General features: G+C 38.5%; 2 protein-coding genes across 3 annotated transcripts; one reads left to right on the forward strand and one right to left on the reverse strand.

Moving 5' to 3' along the window:
• Positions 1 to 10,187: 10,187 nt before the first annotated feature.
• Smp_036400.1 (putative nadh-ubiquinone oxidoreductase ashi subunit) lies at positions 10,188 to 14,974 on the forward strand (the record flags this gene model as incomplete). Of its 2 annotated transcripts, XM_018798075.1 has the most annotated exons (4): positions 10,188 to 10,254; positions 13,274 to 13,574; positions 13,611 to 13,701; positions 14,628 to 14,974. In XM_018798075.1, 4 exons carry the CDS (start codon positions 10,191 to 10,193, stop codon positions 14,691 to 14,693), a joined length of 522 nt encoding a protein of 173 aa, XP_018653054.1. In that variant the 3' UTR covers positions 14,694 to 14,974. The 2 variants fall into 2 exon arrangements, with proteins under 2 accessions (XP_018653054.1, XP_018653053.1); XM_018798077.1 differs by lacking the exon at positions 14,628 to 14,974 and having other exon boundaries at positions 10,191 to 10,254; positions 13,274 to 14,041.
• On the reverse strand, positions 14,749 to 19,977 carry Smp_036390 (putative craniofacial development protein (bcnt)). The gene is made up of 10 exons (XM_018798078.1): positions 19,907 to 19,977; positions 19,788 to 19,868; positions 19,712 to 19,754; positions 19,646 to 19,664; positions 19,511 to 19,609; positions 19,418 to 19,476; positions 17,346 to 17,438; positions 16,354 to 16,438; positions 15,792 to 15,877; positions 14,749 to 15,008 (listed from the first exon to the last, which is right to left on the reverse strand). The coding sequence occupies exons 1-10, from the start codon at positions 19,956 to 19,958 to the stop codon at positions 14,912 to 14,914; spliced, it is 714 nt and encodes a 237-aa protein (XP_018653055.1). The 5' UTR covers positions 19,959 to 19,977; the 3' UTR covers positions 14,749 to 14,911.
• Between the last annotated feature and the right edge of the window lie 6,310 nt (positions 19,978 to 26,287).

The following is a 26,287-nucleotide window of genomic DNA, read 5'->3' on the forward strand; positions in this document are numbered from 1 at the left end:
CCGTAACCTCACGATTATGCATGTTGTGTAACATCGATATTAGTTGTTGATATATATCACTAATAAGTCAAAAACAGCTTGACAACTTAGTAGTTGATCACTTTTTCATCATCAGTCTAAGGACTTTTCAGAAACAAGTAATGGTAAAACTATCGACTTATCAAGAATACCCACCGAGGCATATAAATTAAACCCTTTTTATATTAACAATTCCACGCCTTTACAAACACATTTAAAAATAGAGAAAAATGGACCATTGATCATTAGAACATTATAATTGATATTATTAGTTTCAATGAGAAGAAAACTATTTGATTATAAATGCACATGATAAAAAAAATTTACTTGCGATTCAGCCTTTTTCAATCGAGGTGTCCATCGTTCTCCATAAACCGGTAAAATACCTTAGTTATATTATTATTCGAAGTCCTACAGATTATACATTCTAAATCAGTTAATATGCGGAATTTTATAAGTCCTTATAGATTTCATGTAACTACCTCCTACTTTTTTCGGTCTACTAAATCCTATGTGAAAGATTATACTAGACAGTACATAGAGAAACTAATTGTAACTAGACAACTACATATAGGAATTAGAGTTCACCAGTCCAGTTACAAATATGTGAATATTGAATGTTAATGCATTCAAATCTGCCTAAGACCGGACAGACGATTAAAATACATAAAATTGCTAATGCAAATTAATGCAGAGATTTTATCGTATTATCTGGTAATTAGTTGAAATATTTTAATTAAGTAGAAGTGATTCGCAAAAATAATTTAATTAGTATACGTGTTACACGTGGTGATAATTTTTGTCAGGTTTTAAAACTATAACCTTACTAACTCGGTTACTGTATACTCCGCGATTAATAGCCCACATAATAGTTTCACTTAGTTTGTCCTCTAAGCAGAGTAACAGACGAATGGTGATAAGTAAACTTTATGTTTTAGATTCAATTGTTCACCTTTCCATTGCTCTTGAGTCTCAGAATTTGAATACAACGAAGGTAGCTCGCCTATGCTCTCTACGGGAACGGAAGAAAGGTTATTTTCTAGTGCTTACCTTTGAGAAATGCCGAGCCATATTCTGCATCTCCGCAGTTTATAAGAGAGCTCATGCCATCTGTAATCTTTCCTTGTTCATCACATAAACAGAGCACTGCCTTGATTCTTTTATGTCAGAAACGTTAGATACTAGACACCGAATGCCTATGGTTTACTACATTGTCTCCAGAGTAAGCTGAGTTTGATGACTATGTACTTATTCTTTGCTCTTTATTTGGAATGACGCTTGCTATCATCTTGGAATGCATAGTATTGTGGCGCTTGCTGTAACGGATAGGCTTGTAGTATCGGTTTATATGTTAAGCCCATATACTTTATTCTAGTTGCTGGCCAAGCCAATTCTCCTATACATTATGAGTCATATTTTGATCTTGTTCATTATTCGCTTATTAACCTTGGCTATACTTTTATATGAGCATATGACTATAAATGTTGATTAACGCTTGCTTAAATCGAGTTGGCTTCCCAGCCATCTCCGATACGCGCTGTTTTCGTTTCGCAATCGAGTTGGCTTCCCAGCCATCTCCGATACGCGCTGTTTTCGTTTCGCTCTCGAGTTGGCTTCCCAGCCATCTCCAATACGCATTATCTTTCGCTTCGCTCTCGAGTTGGCTTCCCAGCCATCTCCAATACGCATCATCTTTCGCCTCGCTCTCGAGTTGGCTTCCCAGCCAATCTCCAATGCACATCGTTTTTGCTTCGTTCCGCTCTCATCTATTTGCTTCATCACTCTGATTCCCTGGCCAGATCAATGAGTGTAGAAATTATATGTATTCTATATCCATTCTCGTATTTGACTTATTTAACTCCGTTATTCACTAACGCGGATCAAGTCATTTATTACATACGAGGATAGACAATACGCATATTTCAGCAACAAACAATTGTTCATACGATCAAAAAGGAATCAGATTTCAACGCCGACAACAGAATTGGAGGCCTCGCCGTACGAGCACGACGCTACAGAATTGGATACCTCGCCGTACGAGCACGACGCAACTAATGTTCATTCATCTCATCGGTACTCAGCAATCGTCGTTTCCTACATTTCAGCGACAACTTTAACTGAACTTCAGCAATTTTGGTTTCACGATGATCCATACTTTAATGTCTATACGCAAATCAAGTATTCTACGCCGCATTACCAGCCGATTTGTAATGATTATGTTCATATTATCTATTCATTTACATGTATAACTGAATGCTGATCATCCGTTACCCATAAATACTATTCGATTACTGCTATTAATTTTCTATTCCCATTGCACTGTACACCAGAACATAGAGTTTAGAAGAGCTAGTCTCTCAAAGATACACTCTTGTTCGTCACATCCAAGTCAGTCTCACTCGCCGTCATCGATAATCATATGTATTGGTATTTTTGTTATGCCTTAATACGGTTTCGTAACAAACGAGGTTGAGCGCATATCCCTCTGACTACACAAACCACGCTAGGCTTCATGACCAAAAAGGAATACGACTCCGCAAATCTCGTCTCAGCAGTCACTATCCTGTTCCTCTGGTCATTCTACTAATACATATTTAACGATAACTCAACGCAAGCGACAACGCACACTGACTTCGCATTTTATTATCATTATCAGTACAGAAATGAATATCAACCGTTGATGCAGTCATCATCCTACGTCTGGATTATTTTTATCCCACATAAATTTCAGTTATGTAAATTCGAATACACTCATCGCCAATAGACGCTAATTACTCTACTGCGGCTAATCAGAACATATTTCGCTGTTCTTTATCCTCATGTTCAATCGGCACTACAGACCAATTTCTATTATATTCTACATTACTTATCTCCACGATTTATTCCGCTGTCATACCTATTAACGATTTATTACTCTATTTTCACGATATTTCGAATCGCTTATACGAACATGTTATTTTATCATTCGGACAGTCACTACATAAATGCATGTTAAATTTTTTTCGTACGCTTACTAATGTACTCATAATCACATGCTAGCATTTCAATTTTTGTCCGCATCTTGACAATATTCATGTACATTTTTTACATAAGTATGACACTTTCGTTTAATACGCTCACCCCACTTGACACAGTAATTCATCAGGTATTGTGCCATTTTTTCCCACATTTTGACGTTATCCACATACCGCTTCAGTGTTATTTTTCGAAAACAGACATTTTTTTATAAATGTGCTATTTTCTACAAGGGGGCTATGTAGTATCGGTTTATATGTTAAGCCCATATACTTTATTCTAGTTGCTGGCCAAGCCAATTCTCCTATACATTATGAGTCATATTTTGATCTTGTTCATTATTCGCTTATTAACCTTGGCTATACTTTTATATGAGCATATATGTGTACACTTCGTATCTTATTCATCATATGTCTGTCACTCATTTTTGTCTGACTATAAATGTTGATTAACGCTTGCTTAAATCGAGTTGGCTTCCCAGCCATCTCCGATACGCGCTGTTTTCGTTTCGCTCTCGAGTTGACTTCCCAGCCATCTCCAATACGCATTATCTTTCGCTTCGCTCTCGAGTTGGCTTCCCGGCCATCTCCAATACGCATTATCTTTCGCTTCGCTCTCGAGTTGGCTTCCCAGCCATCTCCAATACGCATCATCTTTCGCCTCGCTCTCGAGTTGGCTTCCCAGCCAATCTCCAATGCACATCGTTTTTGCTTCGTTCCGCTCTCATCTATTTGCTTCATCACTCTGATTCCCTGGCCAGATCAATGAGTGTAGAAATTATATGTATTCTATATCCATTCTCGTATTTGACTTATTTAACTCCGTTATTCACTAACGCGGATCAAGTCATTTATTACATACGAGGATAGACAATACGCATATTTCAGCAACAAACAATTGTTCATACGATCAAAAAGGAATCAGATTTACGCCGACAGGCTTAACGTGTCCAATATCGAATGCCAGATGATTACTATAACTCCTGCATTAAAACAACCGAATTTGCATGATACAGAATTTATTGTGTAAAACCCAAGTTACGTTATTCGTTAGTACAGAATCTATAGAAATGGTTTTACTCTGTTTAAAACCCCTCAATGACTAACGACAACTGTGAAAAGATAGACAACAACAATCAAACAATCTCGAACAAGACGAACGGGAATGTGAAGATGGACATCATTACATAAATTTACAATTCATTCAAACGAAATAATACAGTCACAAGTCAGCTTTATTTACAATTACATAGAGAAGCAGAAGTTGGTGTATCTGTATAGGGATACAGAAATCCTATCACATGTAATTGGTGCATAGCAATTCTCACATTCATAACCACCCAACTGCAAAGCCTTAATTATTTGACTGGTTAAGATCTATCGCTATGGTTCCATTTTGTTGTCTTATGGTGCCGAACTACTGAAGAAAGCGTCTTGTTCGACCAAAATCAGGGTTATGGCGTGGAGCATTTGATTACCGTTGCTCTCTGACTGTGTTAGAAAAGTTTGTCGTTTGATAGGTTCGTTCAGGCGAAAGTTTGACCCAGTTATGTCGAGAATAACAATGTTAATTCGCAGGTACTTATCAATATCTGATAACGTTTTGCAGTTTAATACATTATCCTGTACCAGAATTGTATATAACTGTATAGTAGGTGAATGGCACAGTCAAAGTAGTTTGTTTTTTTCATATGATCTGCTTTAACAATGGTACTGCATAAATTATGCGTAAAATTTGTGTTGCAGAATGATAATCGAACGCTAGCAAATCACAGAAATATTGCACACTGTACAGAATAACATAGTGGTCTAATTATGTAATAAACATTTTGCCGTCAGATCACTCTCTGATTTCAGACCAAACATATAAAGTTTGGTCGTTGTATATTCCAAACATTTGTTATATTGCCGTCGAGGAGGAATGTTGCAAAATGTCAAGACTTTCTGCCCTAACAGTAACTGTATCGATCGTTTTGATGAAATTATGCTGTACAAAACAGACTTAGTACTGGTGCTTCGCATTGAACCAGTTTCCCACAAGAAGCAAATGCATTACAAAGACAAATAATATAAGATATGACCTCAGGATTTGATTCTTTTGAAATATTTTCACGAAATTTGTTAAGAGTTTCATTGGGGAATATTGGATCATGAGAAAAATCAGCATCTACAAAACTGAATCTGGTCTTTGATCATAATTTGACTCATTCAACATTTTATTCTCAGAGTTGTAAGAGGTTTCATCAGAAATATGCGAATCATTATGAGAAACCACATCTGGTCCAGTAAAACGAGAAACCTGACAAGTAGTTGATTGTTTAAAACCATTTGTCTCACAATGACCCTGAGTTTCGTTCAACTCTGAACTGCTCTGTGACATTATACCGCTTCTAGAAGTCTTGAATGAGGAAAAATGATCATTAGAAACATCCTTCTCAGCAGAAACACAAATTTTAGTATCAGTTTCAGCGAAATGAACCATGGTATTACAAACTGACTGAATGTGTCCAATTTTACCACATTTAAAGCATTTAGAATCACGAAATACACATGAATTACACGGGTGAAACTTGCCGCAGAACAAGCATTTACTAAACTCGTGCTCATCTTCACGGACTGTTTCACAGCTCAATGAATTATTATATGAATAACTTTGATTACGCATCGAACTGAGACGACTTAGTAAAGTAGTGGAATTCCTGATGTTCTGGCGAGTTATTTTATCGGATTTTTCTCTCTTACTGCATTCGGAATTTGTATACTTTACATGATCCAACAGTAGTTGCTTGAGAGTTGCATAGGGGAGTGAAATCGGTTTGTATGGAAGTGCCAAAGTCTTTATAAGGCTGTATGCTTCTTTTCCGATGAGTGTAAAGAAATGGGCCACAATATTAAAATCTTCATCATCTTACTTGGTCATAGCCCAGATTTCGAACCTCCAGATTTCGTACTCCTCAAAAGCATTAAAATCTGAATGTATATCCAACCGTTCCATCACAAGCTCAATCGCGAAGCCAATATCATATTTAAGAGTATCTGAAACATAGTATAAACTTGTAATCCCAGCGATACTGGAACGTAGTCAAGAAGTTTTAGACGAGCACGGACTTTATTTGGAATTAAGAATCAAAACATTGGTCCATACAAAGAAATCATTGGTTCATATAAATACCGGAAAAATGCAATATCATTTACACGTTATTCCATTCGCTAGACGATATTTTTTATAAGACAATGAAGGACTGTTCAATGACTGAACGAGGGAGCACATAAACGATAATACTTACTTTATGGAGCACAAGATGTGTTTATGAAAGGCAGATCTTTGGCGTCTTGAAAAGGCATAGCTGGAAGCCTGCTGCTACTAGAAGCTCTCCGCACGTTTAGTCGCTCTTGACTTTTGAAGAGCGTTTGACAAATTACTGCACCCATTCCTAATGGTGAAGGTTAGGGAGGAAGCGTTTCTCTGACCCGATTCTACCTTGACTTCAAAATTAAGTGGAGATTAGCTGATTCACTCGGAGATACACAGGGTGCTCGCGAGCTGGAGGATCCACAACGTTGTTGCATCCTCTCATTGAAACATGACATAATCTCTTAGCCGAAGTACAAAGGCAGGATTCTAAGTGAGTGAAAGGGCTAAGAAACAAATCTTGAGAAAATAAACTTCAGAAATCCGAATAATTTTCACTTATCTGTAGGTAGTTCGGTGGTCTAATATTTGTACAGGGTCTACCAAGCACGCCATGTCACATCCATCGCAGGCATTCTACTAGAACATCACAACCTCGTCAAACTAGTCAACCCTCGAGAACTTCCATATCATGGAGCAAAATCCTAGGTCAACCTATTGTTGTAAGACTCCTCCGTTTGTTGAGTCGGATGCGTCTACGGCGATACTAATGGGCGCTTGAGTGTCTTGATGCGCAAGCAGGGTTGCCTTAGCGATATGTTACTTAACTGTGAAGAATGCTTTTCGCACAGTGTCGTCTAAATTAATTGATTTTGCATTTCCACGAAGTTGGTCGGTTAACGGTTTCATAGGGGATGCTCAATTTGGTATGAACCGTCTATAGAAACTTACAAGGCTGTTAAAAGTGCGTAACTGCCTAATCGTGGTCGGTTCTGGGTAATCCAGAATGGCCGCCACTTTCCTTCTAAGGGGTCGGATGCCTTCAGCATCAATGGTGTGTCCTAGGAAGTCTAAAGGTTTTGCTCCGATTTGGCATTTCTGAATGTTGACAGTAATCCAATGCCTTTGGAGTCGTTCGAAAACAATGTCCAGATGCTGGAGATGTGATTCTCTGTCCGGACTTGCTATTAGACAGTCATCAACATACGCATATACGAAGTTGAAACCTCGGAAGACGTCGTCTATGAACCTTTGAAAGGTTTGAGCGACATTTCTTAAGCCGAAAGGCATTCGTAAGAATTAGTAGAGGCCGAAAGGAGTGATGATAGTGTTTATATGATTGTCATCAGCAGCCATGTGAATTTGGATATATGCTTTGACCAAGTCGATTTTTGAAAAGACAGTTGTACCTTTCAAGGTAGCTGTCAAATCGTGAATGTCAGGCAACGGGTAACGATCGGGAATGGTTTAAGCGTTCGGACACCGATAATCACCAGTTGGACACCAATCATTTCTGTCTTTTTTAGGGACCATGTGCAAAGGAGATGACCAAGGGCTATTTGAGGTCGAGTTATTCCTAAGTCTATCATGTGGTCGAATTCGTTTTTAGCTAACCTAAGCTTTTCGGGAGTCAGTCGGCGTGCTTTTGAGAATACAGGTGGTCCTGTAGTCGAGATGTGATGTGCAACATTGCAGGTTACACACGGCAATTTCGGTTGTGGTTGATACATCCCGGAGTATTTATCGAGTAATGGTTGATATAAGGGGTCTATGGCGTGCTTAATTGTGACTGGAGATAATCGGCAACCAGAAAGAGGAGTTGAGCAATCAGATAACTTAGTGTTTCCGTCTATCAACTTTCGTGAGCGTTTGTCGATGAGTAGATTGTAGTGTTATAACAGGTCTATACGAATGATTGGCATAGAGACATCTGCAACCACGAAAATCCAGTGGATGGGTTTGCGTAAACCCACGTTAAGGTAAACGTACCTTTTCCCATACGTGGCAATCGGTTTCCGTTTGCCTTCTGTAAGTTTAAAACAGACTCGTGAAGTCTGTTGTTGGAATTCACGGGAAGAACGTTAACTTCTGCGCCAGTGTCGACGAGGTAGCAGACTTTTGTAGTCACACCCGTGATGTATAATGGACGGCTAAGTTCGCCAGCTATGGTTGCCGTTAACGCGTGTCAGCTTGGAAGTTTCCCGAGTTTTTATTTGTGTCTCGACTTAGAGGTCGGGTAAATGCAAGGTTTCCTGCAATTTCTGGAAGACTTGCCATGCTGGTTATGATACCAGCAGCAATCGGGGTTATCCATCTGTCGTGGTCTAGAGACAGATTGCCTACGTGATACGCTTCTTCGCGGGGTTTGTGACCGATTACGGTCATTACGAAATCGAAGATATCGTGTAGGTGTGTGACATAATTCGGCTATGTCAGTCGGTGTCGTTTGAGGTTTTTCTTTGACTGAAAAAACCTCGGCATTAGATTTTGTGATTTCTAGGAGGCGGTCGGCAGATGCAACCAGTTCGTCTACGGTGTTGTTTTGAAACGAGACGAGCAATGCTTTCACTTGTTTCGGGAGTTTAGACAAGAAGAGCTGTTTGAATAGGCCATCGCCGAAAGTTCTTTGGCCTATTACTTCTCTCATCCTTAACAACATGTCCGTCGCAGAACCATGTTGCAAGTCGATATTGTTAAGTAGCTGATCCAACCTTTTTCGACCGGTTAGATCTCCGCGTTTTAGGATCGACCGTTTGAGTGTTTCGTAAGGTTCCGGAACATCACTAGTTAACATACTAGGTGTGACGTACCTGTTAAATTCGCGCGGTAACGCCTCAACTACCGCGAGGATTCGTGTGCGCGAGTCCGTGATTCCGTGCCCGCAAAAGTCTGCTTCTGTGTATTAGAACCGGGACTCGATATTGTCAGGCCAAATGGCGTTAACTGAATCGAGGGTGGGGAGATGGATTTTAACTTAAAAACCTTAGGTGTCTGTTCCGTTATAGTATTATTAGAGCGAAAAATATATAATTAAAATATATCCGAAAAAAGGTATGTCACAATACATATATATATAAAACTAAATAAAGATTAACAATGAATAATGAAGTTCCAAAAAGTAACAGACAGTTTATGCGCTTGGTGTACCAGATCACGTCGGTCTCACCACTGAAGATACAACTAGTCTTAAAGTTTTGCAACTCTAAACCAGTAACACCTTCTATGTTCGAAGCGTTCCTCAACCAGTTGAAATCAGAAGTCAAACGAGAAGAGGTAGGATGGATATATTTGATACGTTATCAACATATCGAGAAGCGTTTACTCTGATCTGGCTAGCGAAACGTAGGAGCTGTGTCCCACGCTAGGTCGAAACGTGATCTGGTGCGGATGTATGACCGAACGCCTTCATTTAAACAAGTCCACTTAAAACAATGTGGTCAGCATCTAGTGTCGAACACTTGAAGAGCTATTGATTTTGGGGATTTATTTACAGCTACAGCATATTTCGATCATAGAAGGTGTTACTAGGTAAAGTGTTGTCAAACTCCGAATGAGTGTGGAACCTTTGTCATCCTTTTCGTTTCCACTCTTGTCCTACATTTGGGTTCTCTCACACTGTCCGAATTACTAACTAATTAACTTATTTCTTTCTTTATTTCTTGAGACATTTGTGTTCATTGAACATTTGGATTTTCACTTTATTGTTTTTCACGTTGCAATTAACTGACCTCTCACCTGAAAAAGTGTTAGCCCCTGGGATACAGAAACTTTACAATACTCTGGCAAACGTCCTCAACCAGATTGCAAGATATACAAACCTACAATTAACTGACAAATGGACTAGAATTAATTCAGTCGAGTAACTAGACCACCGCTTATTGGAAACTTACGAAAGAAGTGGAACTTTGATGAAACTATAAGAAGCTAGCGCAAAGTAATTTACCGGTTTATATAAGCTCGTACTAATGTTATATGATTGGACAATGAAAGACACCCGGCTTTTCTAAAAAAAAGTCGCTACACTTATGAGACTTCTTGTTGTTAGGACATGCAGTCCCATCCTGGCTCCTCTATGTCGGAGTATGGCATGTAGGTTTACTTATGGACAATACCACGCTTTATCTCCGAATAAGATTATTTGACATCGGTAGTTCAACTCTACAATAACTAGCTTCACTGGAAAGGATTACTTTGAGGTGAAAACCATCCAAAGGTTGTCGTTTCAACCAATACAGTACTACATACCTGTCAGCCTTGTTTAATTCTCAAATATATAATGCATTCGTGTCTAAGAAAAACCGTCAAAGTGGGAACTGTGGTCTTGATTTTCCCAATCTCTCTAATTTGGTGGGTCTCGAGTTTTCCGCAAAGTCGTAAGGTACTTGGTAGTTTCCCCGAATGTTTGGGGAAAAACCCCAGGCTGTTATAAGATCATGGGGAAATATTTGGGAAAAACTCAAAACTTCCCCAAACATTTTGGGAGGTTCCCTAAAACTTCGGCGATTATCCCAGATCTTCGGAAATTTCGGGGTTTTTGTGCCATTTCTCCAAAATTTTCTATAGCGGATTCCTCTAAGTTTACCCAATACAGACAACATTTTCCTAAAAAGTAAGGAGATTGTGCTGGTTATAAATGTAATACGTATGAATAGCCTAGTCAATATACGACGGTATACGCGAATACTTATTATCCTTAAAGTTCTCACCCCAACAGCACGGTTTCAGATAAGGTCATTCTTGTATGATCAACCTGCTTACTGCGGTGGATAGACGGACAACCATCTTTGATCGCAAGGGGAAGGTTGATGTCATTTACCTGGATTTCTCAAAAGCTTTTGATAGGGTCAACCATATATGTCTTATCAATAAGCTTAGACGATTGGGTATCAAACCCCCTTTAATTGACTGGCTAAATTCATATCTAGAAAACCGACATTTTAAGGTCAGGGTTAACTTCACTCTCTCTCAGGCTATGGAATGTCCTAGTGGGGTTCCCCAGGGCTCAATACTAGGACCTCTTCTCTTCTTGATTTACATTAACGATCTTCCTTAACAAGTTTCATCTGACTTATTGCTTTCTGCTGATGATTTGAAACTTTGGAGAGAGATATGTAACCATAAGGATATACTAGCACTTCAGGAGGATCTGACTCGACTTCAAAGTTGGGCAGACGACAACGGACTTACCTCCAACACTTCAAAGTGCAAAGTAGTCCAACTGCGACATGTTGCAGGCTATAGTTACAACTTAGGAAACTCCTCTCCAGAAGTTTTCCAAGTCGAAAAAGATTTAGGAGTGTTGGTACCCTACGATCTGAAGTCTTATGCGAACTGTGACAAAACCGCCTTTCAAGCAAGCCTTGCACTGGTAACATTGAAGCGCATTTCTGGCCAGTTTAACTGTAGAACATTTCACATAATCCTCAACAGTTTTATTCGTCCCCATTTAGAGTACAGAAATATAGTATTTCCTCCCTCCCTCCTTCCAAAAGGACACTGGAACGTATCCAACGTCGAGCCACGAAATCAGTTCGGGGACTCAAATTCAAACCTTATGAAGAGCGCCTCCAATCACTTAACCTATACCCGTCAGAGCACAGACGTCTTAGAGGTGACCTTCTTATGACTTACAGTATCCTCAACACTTCTGGTCATCCCCTTAAACACCCAGAAACTGGAGACCCAACACGGCAGAACGGACTGTGCGCACAACATCTACTCCTTAACAGTTGTCAAATGCTGGAATTCGCTGCCGACTGAGCTAGTCCAAGCGTCCTTTAACAGGAAACTTGACTTACTCTTAAGGACTAAGGATAACATATTATTTTGATTTACCAAATTCTTTTTTCCTCTATTATCATTAATATACCTAGGTTCTTGCCTGGAGGTATTGGTGGTCTACGAAAGCTTCTTCTATTCCGTCTTCAACCATTTGAACAAATTATAAAATAGTGAACTTTTCAATACAACATCGTGAAAGGACTCTGGTTATTAGTTCGACATGCAAAGTATTGTTAAAGTGTAGGCACGTATGTTTCAGTCATACATAGTCCTAAAAGAATGCTTTCATCTCGCTAATTTTAAAAAAACAATTGTACTGCCGTTCTCATGAAATTATCATGGTATGGAAACATCATTTTTTTAGTGGTCTGAGTGTGTCATATTGAAAGATCAGTTGGTTTATACAGTTGTTCGTTGAATCTAAATCTGATCAAAGTCTCCGATCTTGGTTATGTTGTCGCTGTTAAAAGTGTATTACTCATAGATATCGGTCCTCTGCGTGATGCGATTGTGGAATACATACATACCATAAGAGACTTCCCAAACGCTCTGACGAATGTACATGTTATGTCAGGCGCCGACGAAATGACTATATGATGTTCACCACTTGTTAGTGGGGCCACTATCTGTTTGTACAATTATTGGTTTTAACGACTCCACTTTTTTGATGAGACAGTCACGGTATGACTGTGAATTACTTTACCATTCATAATGTATAATACTGGCTGTATGGTAATATTAGTCTAGTGATCCCTCATAAGAACCGAATACCAAGGAATTCAAATATTTCCGGAGACGTATATCTCAACCGATTCTTCCTAAACCACTTCTGATATTTACAGCTAGAGTCTGATCATTTCACGTGACCTGTATGTAACGTCATGATGCATATTCAAATACTCAGGACAACTGCCGTAACAGGGTAACATAAAATACAATCCTAGTCGCAAGACGATATTTTGTATGGAATTTGAAAGTTGTTTACATGTATCTGGTTGCTCTCAATCGGTGCATCAACATTACTTCCGTGTATGAAATTCTATCCGCTGGCAACTACCTCGCCTACATGTATTTCATTAAGAAATGACTTAATATTTTCATCGATTAAAATAGGTAGCAAATTCTAACGACTCCAACCATACCCATCACTGACTAGAAGCCGTTTTATCAGTCGGTGTGAGTGATCTACTTTTCACGCGGTTAGTTTGCAGCGGAAGTAGATATCCTTTAGAACCATTCCATACTATTTGGTGTTTAGCCGTCCACTTTTTTTACACAATATATCCATTCCTTGGTATTGCCATTTGTAAATTGATAATTTGTGTAGATTATCACATTGATTGGAAACCAAAACCGTATCCCTGCACAAAGGCCGAACGGGAAGCGGCTGCTAAACGCTACAATCTCTTGCCTTCTGATTACAAACCATTTGAGAATGATGGTTTAGCACCGGGGGACTATTTCTATGTAGAACCATATAATACGGAATGCCGCAGCCCATGGGAACCCTATGACTACCCATCTGAAAGACGAGACTTTAATGACCCGCAACAGTTCGACGCTCAACTGTATTTAGCTTCCGGATATAATCCTGCGAAATTAAAGGAAATTTTAAAAGGCCAGCCAGTGTAAGCCGTGGTTCATTTATTTCACTTGTAATTAAGGTGGTATATGCTGTTCAAAACGTTTGCACCGTTATTTGGCCTTTGGTTCTGCTTATCTCTCGGTCAAATGTATTGCTTCTTTTTCCCGCTGGTAAGTAATATAAATTTAAGACTCTGTTTTGGTTTTATGATTAAGTTAGTTGTAATAATTCCACGACCATTCGAAAAATGAGACTAGGAACTTGAAATTTCATGACAACTCCGATCCCTAATTTTTTAGAAAGTAGATAACGGGAAATCTTCAGCAACTTCTAGGCGAACTTATAGCTACACTTTGAATATCAACCATCACGAATTTGCCTGTCGACTTATAACACAGCAAAAAAAGCTGAGACAGCTAGGTAGTAGAACCCTGAAGCAGTAGTTTTGAGTTTAACTAGCAGATTCGGGCCGCTCCAATGCTATAACCTGAGTAGTCAGCTTGAGAAGCGTAGTGTTTCTAGTCATTTGATGTCTATATGGTGTGCGAATATAAAAAGTTCGCAAACACAACAGTTCACTAAGTGGTACTCGTCTATTATGAGATATAATCATTGCAAGTGGACAGCAGGTCATTGACATTCAACTGTATATATGTTCGAAGCACTCTTCCATGTCGCAAAACCACTAAATGCGTTTTGTCAAAGTTAGGCCAAAACATGCCAGTAGGCAGCTATATCAGCAGATTTGTATTTCGTAATGACCATCGTGTGCATGTATGAGTGACCCCGAAAACGTCAGGTATGTGGTGGGTTATACATTAAGCTATAACTGAATAAAGTAGGTCGTTTCGAAATCACACCTTGCGAAAGCCGTTGAGCATTAGCTGACTGAACAAATTCGCTTATCTAGTCTAGCACTTGCCTCCACATCGTCCACCAAGTGGCTTGACTACAGATGTGTATATTTCCTTATTGGTGATAACACAAAGTAGACTGCTTATAGTATGATACGGCCGCAGTTATCATGGACATTTAGGTAAACGTTAGCTAGTTATCCAAAAACGGTTGCTAATTGTTTTTCCTCTTCTTTTTACAGAAAGCGAAACAATACCCACATGCAGTGGACAAAGAAAATCACTATACTTTTGAAAAGCTTGGGTAGATCCATATGTTCGAATAGAAAGCAATAAAATCTTAGTAAACAAGAAGAATGACTTATTATAACTGGGACTTTTTTATTGCCAGTATAATTAACCACAACTATTTGCATCATATAAATACACTGAAGTGTGGGACTGCGTGGGCATAAACATTTGAGTACCATTCTTGATAAATAACTGCAACATTCCGTTGATAAACGAATTATGTGCATAGTCGTATTCAGGTTTTCCGACTCGATGTTGACTTTTTCAATTGTCGTTCATATTGATATTCACGTTCACTTGCTCTGTTGAAGAATGCTTGCCTTTCCAGATACCTATTTTGAAATGAAAAACCGAGTAAGTTAGCATACAAAAAAGAATCTACAATTACAGACCTCATTAACAACTAGATATTTTAACTAGCAGTGCAATTAAGTAAAACGACAAAATTATGGAGACAATAAGAAATCAAAACTCTTATTCTTCATTTGAGTGTATTAAGTTTATTATGATTAGCGGTGACACTATATACTACTTATTGACGATGGATGCTTTTGTTTCTGGAGTGGAAACTTCAAAACTAAGCAGATAGCGTCTGTGTCAACCTTTGAACTTCAACGTGAATTAATGTTGTCGAGTTAGTTTATTTGATGACTAGTGTCTGTAAACTCAAAGTAATTCTCTCACTTTTGCAATCGAATAGCATTTATGCGTTGATAAACTTGCATTCTTACCCGAGAGTAATACATCTCTGATAAAGTACTTGGTTTCTGACGAGTCTGTACTTATATATCATCACACTTGTCAATGTCTTGCGTCTACGGGGTTGATTTTAGACATGTTCATTTTGAAAACTGCTATTCTTCAAAACGCAACTGACTACCACCCAGACTTACTCGACCGCCTAAGTGGTGTAAATGTGTATGACCTAGTGCCAAACAATCGATACTAGTGCAATAGGTATGGGTTGTGTTTCCTCGTTCGGTCGTCAAGGGTACTGAGATTACTCTTCTCTTCAATAGTTGGTATACAGTAAGCAAAAACTCTTGATACACTCCAGAATTATCACCTTACTGACTATTTGTAAATCGTATATACGAGTATTATTGTAATCTTACCCTTCTTTCCCTTTGTTGTGGGCTTTGAGGTCATCTTCCAGAGATTCTTTCTCTACATATTGCTTCCAGTCAAGACGCGATTTTTCCTACAATTTCAATAAAATATACGTATCTACATTCGTTGGTAATAATTAATGTATTTTTACATAAGAAACATAAAAAGATAACCACATACCTAGTTCTTTCCACGGACTTCATGATTGCGCTAGCTTTAATGCACTACAGTACAATCTAACCATATCTATATTCATTTAGGAGCCCCTAAGCCTTATCGAGAATGAGGCCTCATTTATCAACTAATTTATCCGGTACAGACTAGCACACTTGGCTTTGAGCCACAATCTACGTGTGAGGAATAGCTACACTAACGAACTGCCTAAACCAAAATAAGATCACCTGCTTCAGTCTGGGCACCTGGGTAGTATCACAGCCCTCACAGAAATCGAATGAGATTTGTGAGGCGCATATGTATCTGGTGCTTCCTTGTACCAATATTTATGTGTTTAAATAAATAAGCATTAATGTAACGTAACAAATAATCACGAAGAAACTTTGAACTTACTAAGGTAGACAACCTGGGTAGGCTGTTTATCGTAGATTTCAAGTTTTGTAGAGCGTTAGATAAACCAAGTCCCAAATGCGGTGCTCTATATTAAAATGATTTGTAAATTGATGCACATGATAAGCAGATTATTTTGGTTCAAAATATATGGGACACGATTTGTTTTATCTGAGTGCTTTTTGTGGTGTGAAAGTGTTAGCAGAAGAGATACGTCTTACAACAGTCACTGTTATGGCTAATATACTAGCAACAGTAGAGCAAATACTATTAATTTTGCAGCTGTCATACATTTTAGCGAGGCTTAGTCACTAGCCTAATTAAAATGCACGAGGACGTACTGAGTTTGTCAGGAAAAACTAACTGCTGGAAGCCTGAATGGACTTCATTACTCACCCATAGTACTAAAGAAGAAATAACTGGTGGGAGGAAATCACTGTCACCCTATAAGAGTAGTTTAACCTTGATGTAAATTGCCTGCTTTGTATTTTCTGTGTAGCATGAAAAGCAGCAAATGATACCTTTCCTGCAACTGCTGACTGGCGGCTTTTGTTTCACAACAAAATAGCTCTGATAATTCCCCTTGAGTTGAGTCATATTTCTCTCCATTAATTATTATGATCATACACGTATGTCATAATCTACTGGTTGCAACACAAAAATGTAGATGCTATTTATGCGTATGAAAATCCAAATATTGCAGAACGTAAGATACGTGTATATGAAATGCTGCCAATACTTTAACTAAATTAAGCAGAAGTGGATACAAAGTGTCCCATAATAAACATGGTTTTGCTCATTCATTAAGTCAAAGTCAGTTTGCAGTTATATGCAAAGTGCTACTGGCATAGGTCATGATACGAAGTTCACTGTTTGAAATAACTATACACTTGTTACAAAGTTATTGTTATTAATCTATACAACTGGTTTGTTTACTTAAGAAATATTTTGTTCACTGTATCCGCAAATGAGTAACAGTTTTGCATAGAACTTACTTTGGTCTGAGAGGATTTGTCTCGCTTGAAGTCTTATTCTGTAAGACACTTAAGCCTTTCGTTCGATTCGAGTTTGAAACTGTTTGGATGACTCTGAAAACAAGAAAGTTGTTTTTATAAATAGCAGTCATATGGTTTACATACAAATAGAGTTAAATAGGTCGTTGATAGTTTACATGACAATACTGGTTTCTAGTGATTCAGAAACGAAACAAATGTTTGGAATAGGCGAAAATTCCGACGTTTAAACTCAGGGCCATCATGTGACAAAAGTAAAGTCCGAAGGTAATTACAGCTTAGCACATTCTTCAATAACTATTATAACACAACGGCGATACCAAAATAATGCAATCAACAAAACTGAATTAAAAATAGATGGTTTATGTTATGAGTCTGTCTGTATCGCAACAGGTTGTGATCAAGGACAAGTAACTGACCTTATACTTGTAATATACACCATAAAGTCAGTCAACTGTAATAGATGTAGGGCCTGACACGAATGTACATCGGTGGTAGTGGGAAAGGCACTAAGCAACAAGGTCAAAAAAGGACACACTCAAAGAATGAAAAGACGAGATACTATTGAAAATCAAAATTACGTGAAATTTAAAGGGTGGATCCCGCTTCAGTAAACGAAATCTTAACATTCAGTTAACGGATTTGTCATCTATGCCCATTACCCTACACCTAACACTAGCATTGGCTACTTGGTTGTTCCAATACGCGCAAGCAGTACTTACAGCTTATGTATGAGTAAGTGCAACGACGGAATAAGATATCAGTTTTCTAAAGATAATAGATGAAAAGGTGAAATTCTACTAATATTTTAAACGTAAATTTTGAACACCCACATCAGAACGTCAGTCAATAGTCATAGAGACTATTGCATATGTAATGATCAACGATAAAACATAAAGTCTGCAGTGAATACGAGCGTTAAAATGAAAATCAACTTTCAACAATTTTTTGTTACAAACTCAGTAAAGTAGTGGTCAGTAGCTTAAGCTATTATGAACAACTAATAAAGTCACGGTGGAATGAATGTATTTTTAATAGTAGTAGTAGTATCATACAGCTATCATTTGACAATTTCAGTCACTATATGAACAGGCTGGTGAATTAGACGAGTATCTTAGCCTTAGTGATGTATACTTAACCAAGAAAAGCTACTTAGGAAAGATTGAGGTCTAGCATAATGCACTACGTAGCTGGATGTTGCTGGTTCTCACCAACTTGGTTTAAAATATCACGAATACAAGAAATAATAAAAATCAGACAAAATCGGAACATGATATGTTCTGTTGTCAGTTCTACTAACTTTTGGTACTACTGATCGCAGATAACTGACTGTATGATTGAAGCAAAATGTCAGCCTGTTAAACTGTAGACTTTACGATTTGTGCCTCCGAAAGAGTTAGCATAACACAAGCAAATGAGTTTGTATGTCCATGTTTTTGGAAGACGTTTAAACGGCTTGTAAAGTAAATATGTGATTTGTTATCAGCAAACTTGATTAAAAATATTAAATGTGATGATAACCTCACATCACGTTACACCTGTTCCACATTCTCTTAACATTGTGTTTTTCAGAGAACACAGAACTTGTTAGGCTATACGAGTCAGATAGTTTAGCTATTTCACGGTTTAGATCAACAATCAATGACGTGGTATACTAATGAAACTTAGCCTATAACATAGTAGCTCAACGTACATAACAAACCAACTGGCTTATACAAACCTCAGCTTAAAACCTGAACTCCTAAGAGGACGTCTCTATCTTAGACACTAAAGATACTAGTCAACAATAGTGTAGCATTCGCATTAAAGTTTATTTTAATGAGTAATAGGAGCGGGAACTAGAAAACTCAGTTTCTAATATTTATTATGTCACTGCTTCATATGATAAAAGGCCTATACTACACCACGTTGTAAAGGTAACTTCGAAATTCAGTCGCGACTATGTTAACATGTTGGTGGAAGGCACAAAATCAAAGTCACCCGTGAATAAACGTACATAAATGAATACATTAAAAAATCGAAATATTATATATGAGATAAACTCATGAACTCACTCAACTTCCTCTCCAGCAAACTGATACTTTTTTACAACATTTACTTTTTCAATGCTATTCTTTAATGTGTTATTCGTGGAAAACTGTGCTTACAGATTTCTCGGTACTACCGGATTTTAGAAACTCGTCCCACACTTTATCTTCGTAGGCTTTTACATCTTCGGCAGCGGAAAGCGGTGAACAGTCGGAAATCTAAAACTTTGCCACTATTGGCACTAATTAGCAAACCTTGGATTGTTTCGAGTTCCTAAATAATCAGCTGATGGTTAAATCATAATTATGTTGTATTCATACCTTTTAGCAGGACGTTTTTCATTTGCCTGACTAGTGAAACCATCTAAAGACAGATCTAAAAAGGAAATGGTTTTACCACTAATACAATCTGAGTTTCCTGATTCTGACTCATCGCTGTATTCGCTTTCAGAGTCTTCTTCCAATTTAGAAGCTTTGACTAAATATTGAAAAATATAGTCCTACAGTTATATCTACCTGGAGGGATATATTCTTCATCTGAAGTAGAGTCATCTTCCGAAAGACTCATAATTGCAAGTGGACTAAAGATCTAGAATCAAAATTGCCACTATATAGCTTCAGCGACCTTGAAAACCGGTCGTTCCATTTTTCAAGTACTTCAGATTTGTGGCGAATGTATAGGTTAGCTAACCTTGTAGTATGTGTGCGTGTAATGAGCGACCAGATTAGCTGGCTGAGATAGCATTTGGAGTAAATCCTTTGCTAAGATACGTATAAATTCTCGGCTAGATTGGATTTCAACTGAATGTAGCTTCATAATAAATGTTGTTGATGCAAACAATCAATCAATAATTTTATACATAAGATCGTTCCTATCCTACGGTGTCGCTTATGTCATACTGCTTTCCCCCTCCTTTGGGAACTGTCCTCATTCTTCAAGGAAGAAAATTTTGCTTTTTTGTGTCTGTAGCTGTAAATAAATCCCCAAAATCAATAACTTTGTACGTATTCGACATTGGATGCCGATCACATTAGTTTTAGTGAACTCATTTAGCTGAAGGCTCCCGGTCATGCACCCGTACCACATTACGTTACAGAACGGCGTAGGAAGCATCTCTTATGATCATTAGTCAGATTAGATCAGTCACTTCTCGATATATTGATAACCCATGAAATATATCTCCAAACGTCCTCGCTTCTGACTTCCGATTTTAACTGGATGGGCGCGATTCGATTATAGAAGGTGTTACTGGTAAAATGTAGTCAAACTACAATACTGGTGGTATCTTCGTAGGTGAGACCGACGGGATCTGGTACACCAAACGATAAACTGTGAGTCTGTTCCTTTTTGGAACTTCATAAATCACCGTTTTGCTTCATTTGACTTTTATATATTGTGATTTTTATCGAGTTTTCGGATGTATTTTAGTTATTTATTTTTCGTTCATTATGGTACTTGAATTTTCACTATGACGGAACAGACATCCAAAGTTTTTAGGTTAAAGACTAAGCTCCCACCCTCAATTCAGTTAATGCCTTTTTGGCCGGACAATATCAAAGCCTGGTTCTGCTACGCAGAAGCCGACTTTTGCGGGCACGTCACTACGGACTCACACACACAGGCACTACCGCGTGAATTTAACAGGTACGTCACACCTAGTATGTTAACTAGTGATGTTCCGGAACCTTAAGAAACTCTTAGACGATCGAATCTTAAACGCGGATATCTAATCGACCGACAAAGGCTAGATCGATTCCTTAATAGGAACGACTTTCAACATGGTACTGCGACAGATGTGTTGTTTAGGATGAGAGAAGTAATAGGCCAAAGAACTTTCGGCGATGGCCTATTCAAACAGCTCTTCTTGTCTAAACTCCCGAAACAAGTGAAAGCATTGCTCGTCTCGTTTCAAAACAACACCGTAGACGAACTGGCTGCATCTGCCGACCGCCTCCTAGAAATCACAAAATCTAATGCCGAGGTTTTTTCAGTCAAAGAAAAACCTCAAACGACACCGACTGACATAGCCGAATTATGTCACACACCTACACGATATCTTCGATTTCGTAATGACCGTAATCGGTCACAAACCCCGCGAAGAAGCGTATCACGTAGGCGATCTGTCTCTAGACCACGACAGACGGATAACCCCGATTGCTGCTGGTATCATAACCAGCATGGCAAGTCTTCCAGAAATTGCAGGAAACCTTGCATTTGCCCGACCTCTAAGTCGAGACACAAATAAAAACTCGGGAAACTTCCAAGCTGACACGCGTTAACGGCAACCATAGCTGGCGAACTTAGCCGTCCATTATACATCACGGGTGTGACTACAAAAGTCTGCTACCTCGTCGACACTGGCGCAGAAGTTAACGTTCTTCCCGTGAATTCCAACAACAGACTTCACGAGTCTGTTTTAAACTTACAGAAGGCAAACGGAAACCAATTGCCACGTATGGGAAAAGGTACGTTTACCTTAACGTGGGTTTACGCAAACCCATCCACTGGATTTTCGTGGTTGCAGATGTCTCTATGCCAATCATTCGTATAGACCTGTTACAACACTACAATCTACTCATCGACAAACGCTCACGAAAGTTAATAGACGGAAACACTAAGTTATCTGATTGCTCAACTCCTCTTTCTGGTTGCCGATTATCTCCAGTCACAATTAAGCACGCCATAGACCCCTTATATCAACCATTACTCGATAAATACTCCGGGATGTATCAACCACAACCGAAATTGCCGTGTGTAACCTGCAATGTTGCACATCACATCTCGACTACAGGACCACCTGTATTCTCAAAAGCACGCCGACTGACTCCCGAAAAGCTTAGGTTAGCTAAAAACGAATTCGACCACATGATAGACTTAGGAATAACTCGACCTCAAATAGCCCTTGGTCATCTCCTTTGCACATGGTCCCTAAAAAAGACAGAAATGATTGGTGTCCAACTGGTGATTATCGGTGTCCGAACGCTTAAACCATTCCCGATCGTTACCCGTTGCCTGACATTCACGATTTGACAGCTACCTTGAAAGGTACAACTGTCTTTTCGAAAATCGACTTGGTCAAAGCATATATCCAAATTCACATGGCTGCTGATGACAATCATATAAACACTATCATCACTTCTTTCTGACTACAATTTTCCGGTCAAAACTTCCGGTTTAAGACGTGCTGCATGTTATATCGTGTGTGTGCGCAGTGTGTGCCCTGTACTTAGTATATGATGCCCAATTAGAGAGGAGTGAATTTATTGATCGGATCAAAAATATGCTGAAGCTGTATGAGCAGTATTGAGTACTTGTCAGTCCTGCTTTCTGCCTAGCCCAGCCAGTTAAGTCCAGAACACCAATAACAGCCTCTGTAGTATGAATCATTATTCTCAAACAAACTGGGTTTATATACCAAACAAACTGATCACATAGTACCACAAAATAGGGAACAACATCTGTACAAGATTTGATCAAATGTGGCTGTGAATAGGGGGAACAGTAATTAATGGACCAGGGATAACTCAAGAATAGTAAATCGTATAATAATAGTTCATAGATCAAAATAAAGCTTATGATAAGAGGAACACAAATAAGAATAGTTTAGTTACGTAACAATTATACAATAGGAAATAGGCATATTACATTGGTCCATAAATAGTCCTTAGAATTACCATTCATAATTTACCAGGGGATATAACACTGCACAAACTCTCCAGAGAGTAGTCGATGACGTATTCAGAGGTCTTAACTTCGTGCACGCGTATTCTGATGTTTGCATGATCCTACTTTCGTGCAGAGAATCTCATCTCTAGCATGTGGACCTAGTTTTCGATTGATTCCAAAAGCATGGCTTCATGGTAAACATTCAGCAATGTCAAATCGGGACCAACCCATTGATGTTCAAGGCATCCGCCTACTGAAAAGCAGAGTGGTTCCATTCGGGATTACGCGGAACCAATCCACAGGCACCGACTCAAAGTACTTTTTCAGACACACTGTCGATGCTCTGAGCATTCAACCCCGAGAAAGTATAGTGGAGAACATTCGGGAGTACCCAGAAACGACCATAACCAAGCAACTACGCACTTCTGACGGCCTAATAGGCTTCTATGTCGAATGGCATGTCTTTCATGAGACACTTAACTGACCAACTTCGTGGAAGTGCGAAAACCGTAAATTTTGACGACATCGCGGAAAATGAACTCTCCACAGTTAAGGAGGTTGTCGCGTAAGCAACGTTGCTCGCATACCAGGACACCAAATCACGCATTAGTATCGTAGTAGACGCATTCGAATCGGAAATAAGAGGAGTCTTACAATGGGTAAACAACATCTGACAAACTTTAGCAGTCTTCTTGAGACGGTTGCAAAACACTGATGCTACATAACACTTTGTTTCGTTTCGAACTTTTGGCATCATTGTGTTGATAAAAACAAAGACAAGCTTTTTTAATATGCACACATATATACTCATTGTTCTGATTCCAAAAAACAGAATATTTTTTGTGTGTGTATTTTTTCGCTTTTTTTAAAAACTTAAAATTCATCTTATGAAAATCGTTTTTACGCTATTGAATGTTTAAGAAACGCATGTTCATAAGTATTTTTCCTTTTTATATCTGTCTTGTGTCTTTGCGCACGTACGAATGTAATTCGACGTGCACTTACAATTTCTTTTGTTTCTTCTCCAGTACATCTGAAAAGGAGGAAAATCGGGCGAAGATCATGATGAATCAGAACTTTCATTGTACCTGTTTTTCATCAGTATATTTTACCACGTAGCCCCTCATAGTATGGAAAGACGACCAGACGGTGATGAACAAAGCAAGCTATCAGAAAAGTGTCTACCGACGACAAAATACTTGGGTTTAAGTTCATTACTGGCCACATCTTATGGTCATCACAACCCTACTAGTAGGAGAGTGTTCTGTAGCGGTAAAAAAGTCCCCAGAGTCAATGTCTCTTAAGTTCCAAATATTTGATGCTGACCTCATTAGTTCTACTGAGCACAGCCTATTTGAAAGCGACAGTTTACGCATCCGTAATGTGTTAGTTACCGATTACTCTTGTGAAAGTCCTATAGATTCTGTTATTGTGTTAGGTAATTAGCGTAGATGTGATCAGCATAGTGTCGTGCAATACAAAACAATTATGTATCAAATGCGACTGACTGACAGTGTCGGTATCCGCGAAACAACTAAGATGAATATTTTGCTGTTGACAACTGTTGCGGAGAACAAATAAAAAGCCAATTTAGCAGTTCCACTGAATCGTTTGAGTTAATTTTTTCATTATTATCTGCAATATTATGGACGCCAGACACCTTAGGATGTTCATTTCCAACGTACACCCGTGGTGAAAAAAAGACTTTTAGAGTGCCCGGACCACGATTCCGCATTCTGATTTGGCCTCAGTAGTTCGTTTGATTCATCAAAGGTACAGACTGATATCTCAGTGTCCGAAGTATCCAAACTTTAGTAAGTGAATGTATCTTCGAAACTCAATAAAATACGATATTTCAGACCTATCCGAAGACCAAAACAAAACCTCTTCAGTTTAAGTATTGTTATTGAGTGTCAAACAATAATATTTAGAATTAATCTCACATCTTATGGTAAATAGTAATTCACATGCATGCCCAAGTAGTCACGAGTTGATTGAAATTCAGTTCAGAGACATATATGTAGGAACACACAAAGGCGTCGTATTTTGTAATTTAAGCCAGAAGCAGAGTTACATACAAAGCAGTAACTAATTGACATATGTAATAAAACCAATTCAGCTTAGATAAAAATTAAAATGCTCATGTTCTTCTGTGCATCTTCTCGTTGTATTCATAGAAATTTCGCGTCATTTACAATATACTGATCAACATTAAAATTCACCCGATTAAAGGACGGGTTTACTAAGTTTCTGCAATTAAAGTTGACCAACATGTCGACTTTGCTAACTAAAATCACTAGCAGCTACAATTCGCAACATAGATTCTTTAACATTGTTCACCAAAATTTCAGTGGATATTCAAGGATCATTTTTATCTTACATTAAGTCGAAACGCGATTTTTTGATTATTTTTGTAGAGTCTCTCCCATCCAACAATTTTCACATTTTTGTAATGTAGTAGTAGTTAATATACAATTATACGATTTTCCACGTAATGACCACCACGACTTTAATGTGGTAATTTAAAGAGGTTGAATATGGTATGTTACCTAGTAAGTTTCAGTACTGTCTAATTTGCACCCCAGTGGTCACAGATGGATCAAATGTGGAGTCATATGGATATCCACGAACCAACTTGAGATTGAAACTTGGGTTAGACTATCTAGGTAATAATAATATATTCCTGCCGGCAGGCACATGTCACTTTTACCGGCTTGATCTATAGGTTACAACGTCAGTTTGCTTACATAATGCTTTCCAAGTAGGGTCGTTGAATAAGTGAAATCAATGAAAACAAAAGACATTACATTCGTGCAGATGTCCTGGAGAGTTGACAATTATTTTTATGTTTTGGTGTTGCACTGAGTGTAGTTTTCAAAATAGTTTTCAAAAATGGCATCCTGTCTACGTTACACACCAGGTTCAAACTCGAGATTATTGTGTTAAAGTTCTGGTCATGCTCAGTATTTATGCGACACAACTTTTGGATTTCATAGTTGTCATAAAGTAGATTTGTAGTATGCTTGGCATGACCTACGATATTGAGAACGCGCGTACGTCAAGTTTGTTCCAGGCTTTTAAAGCTCTACATCTCTGCCCGTGAGAGTGAGATGCTGGAAAAAGAGAAACGAAGGAGCAGCAGGGCACTTGGAAATAAACTCTTGTTGCTAAAGTGGAATGTGTTTGGAGCTTCCAAATGAGAGAATACAGTAATAAAGAATAATGAGTCG

The sequence above is a fragment of the Schistosoma mansoni genome, chromosome 6, assembly GCF_000237925.1.
Source record: "Schistosoma mansoni strain Puerto Rico chromosome 6, complete genome".
Classification (NCBI taxonomy): Eukaryota; Metazoa; Platyhelminthes; class Trematoda; order Strigeidida; family Schistosomatidae; genus Schistosoma; species Schistosoma mansoni.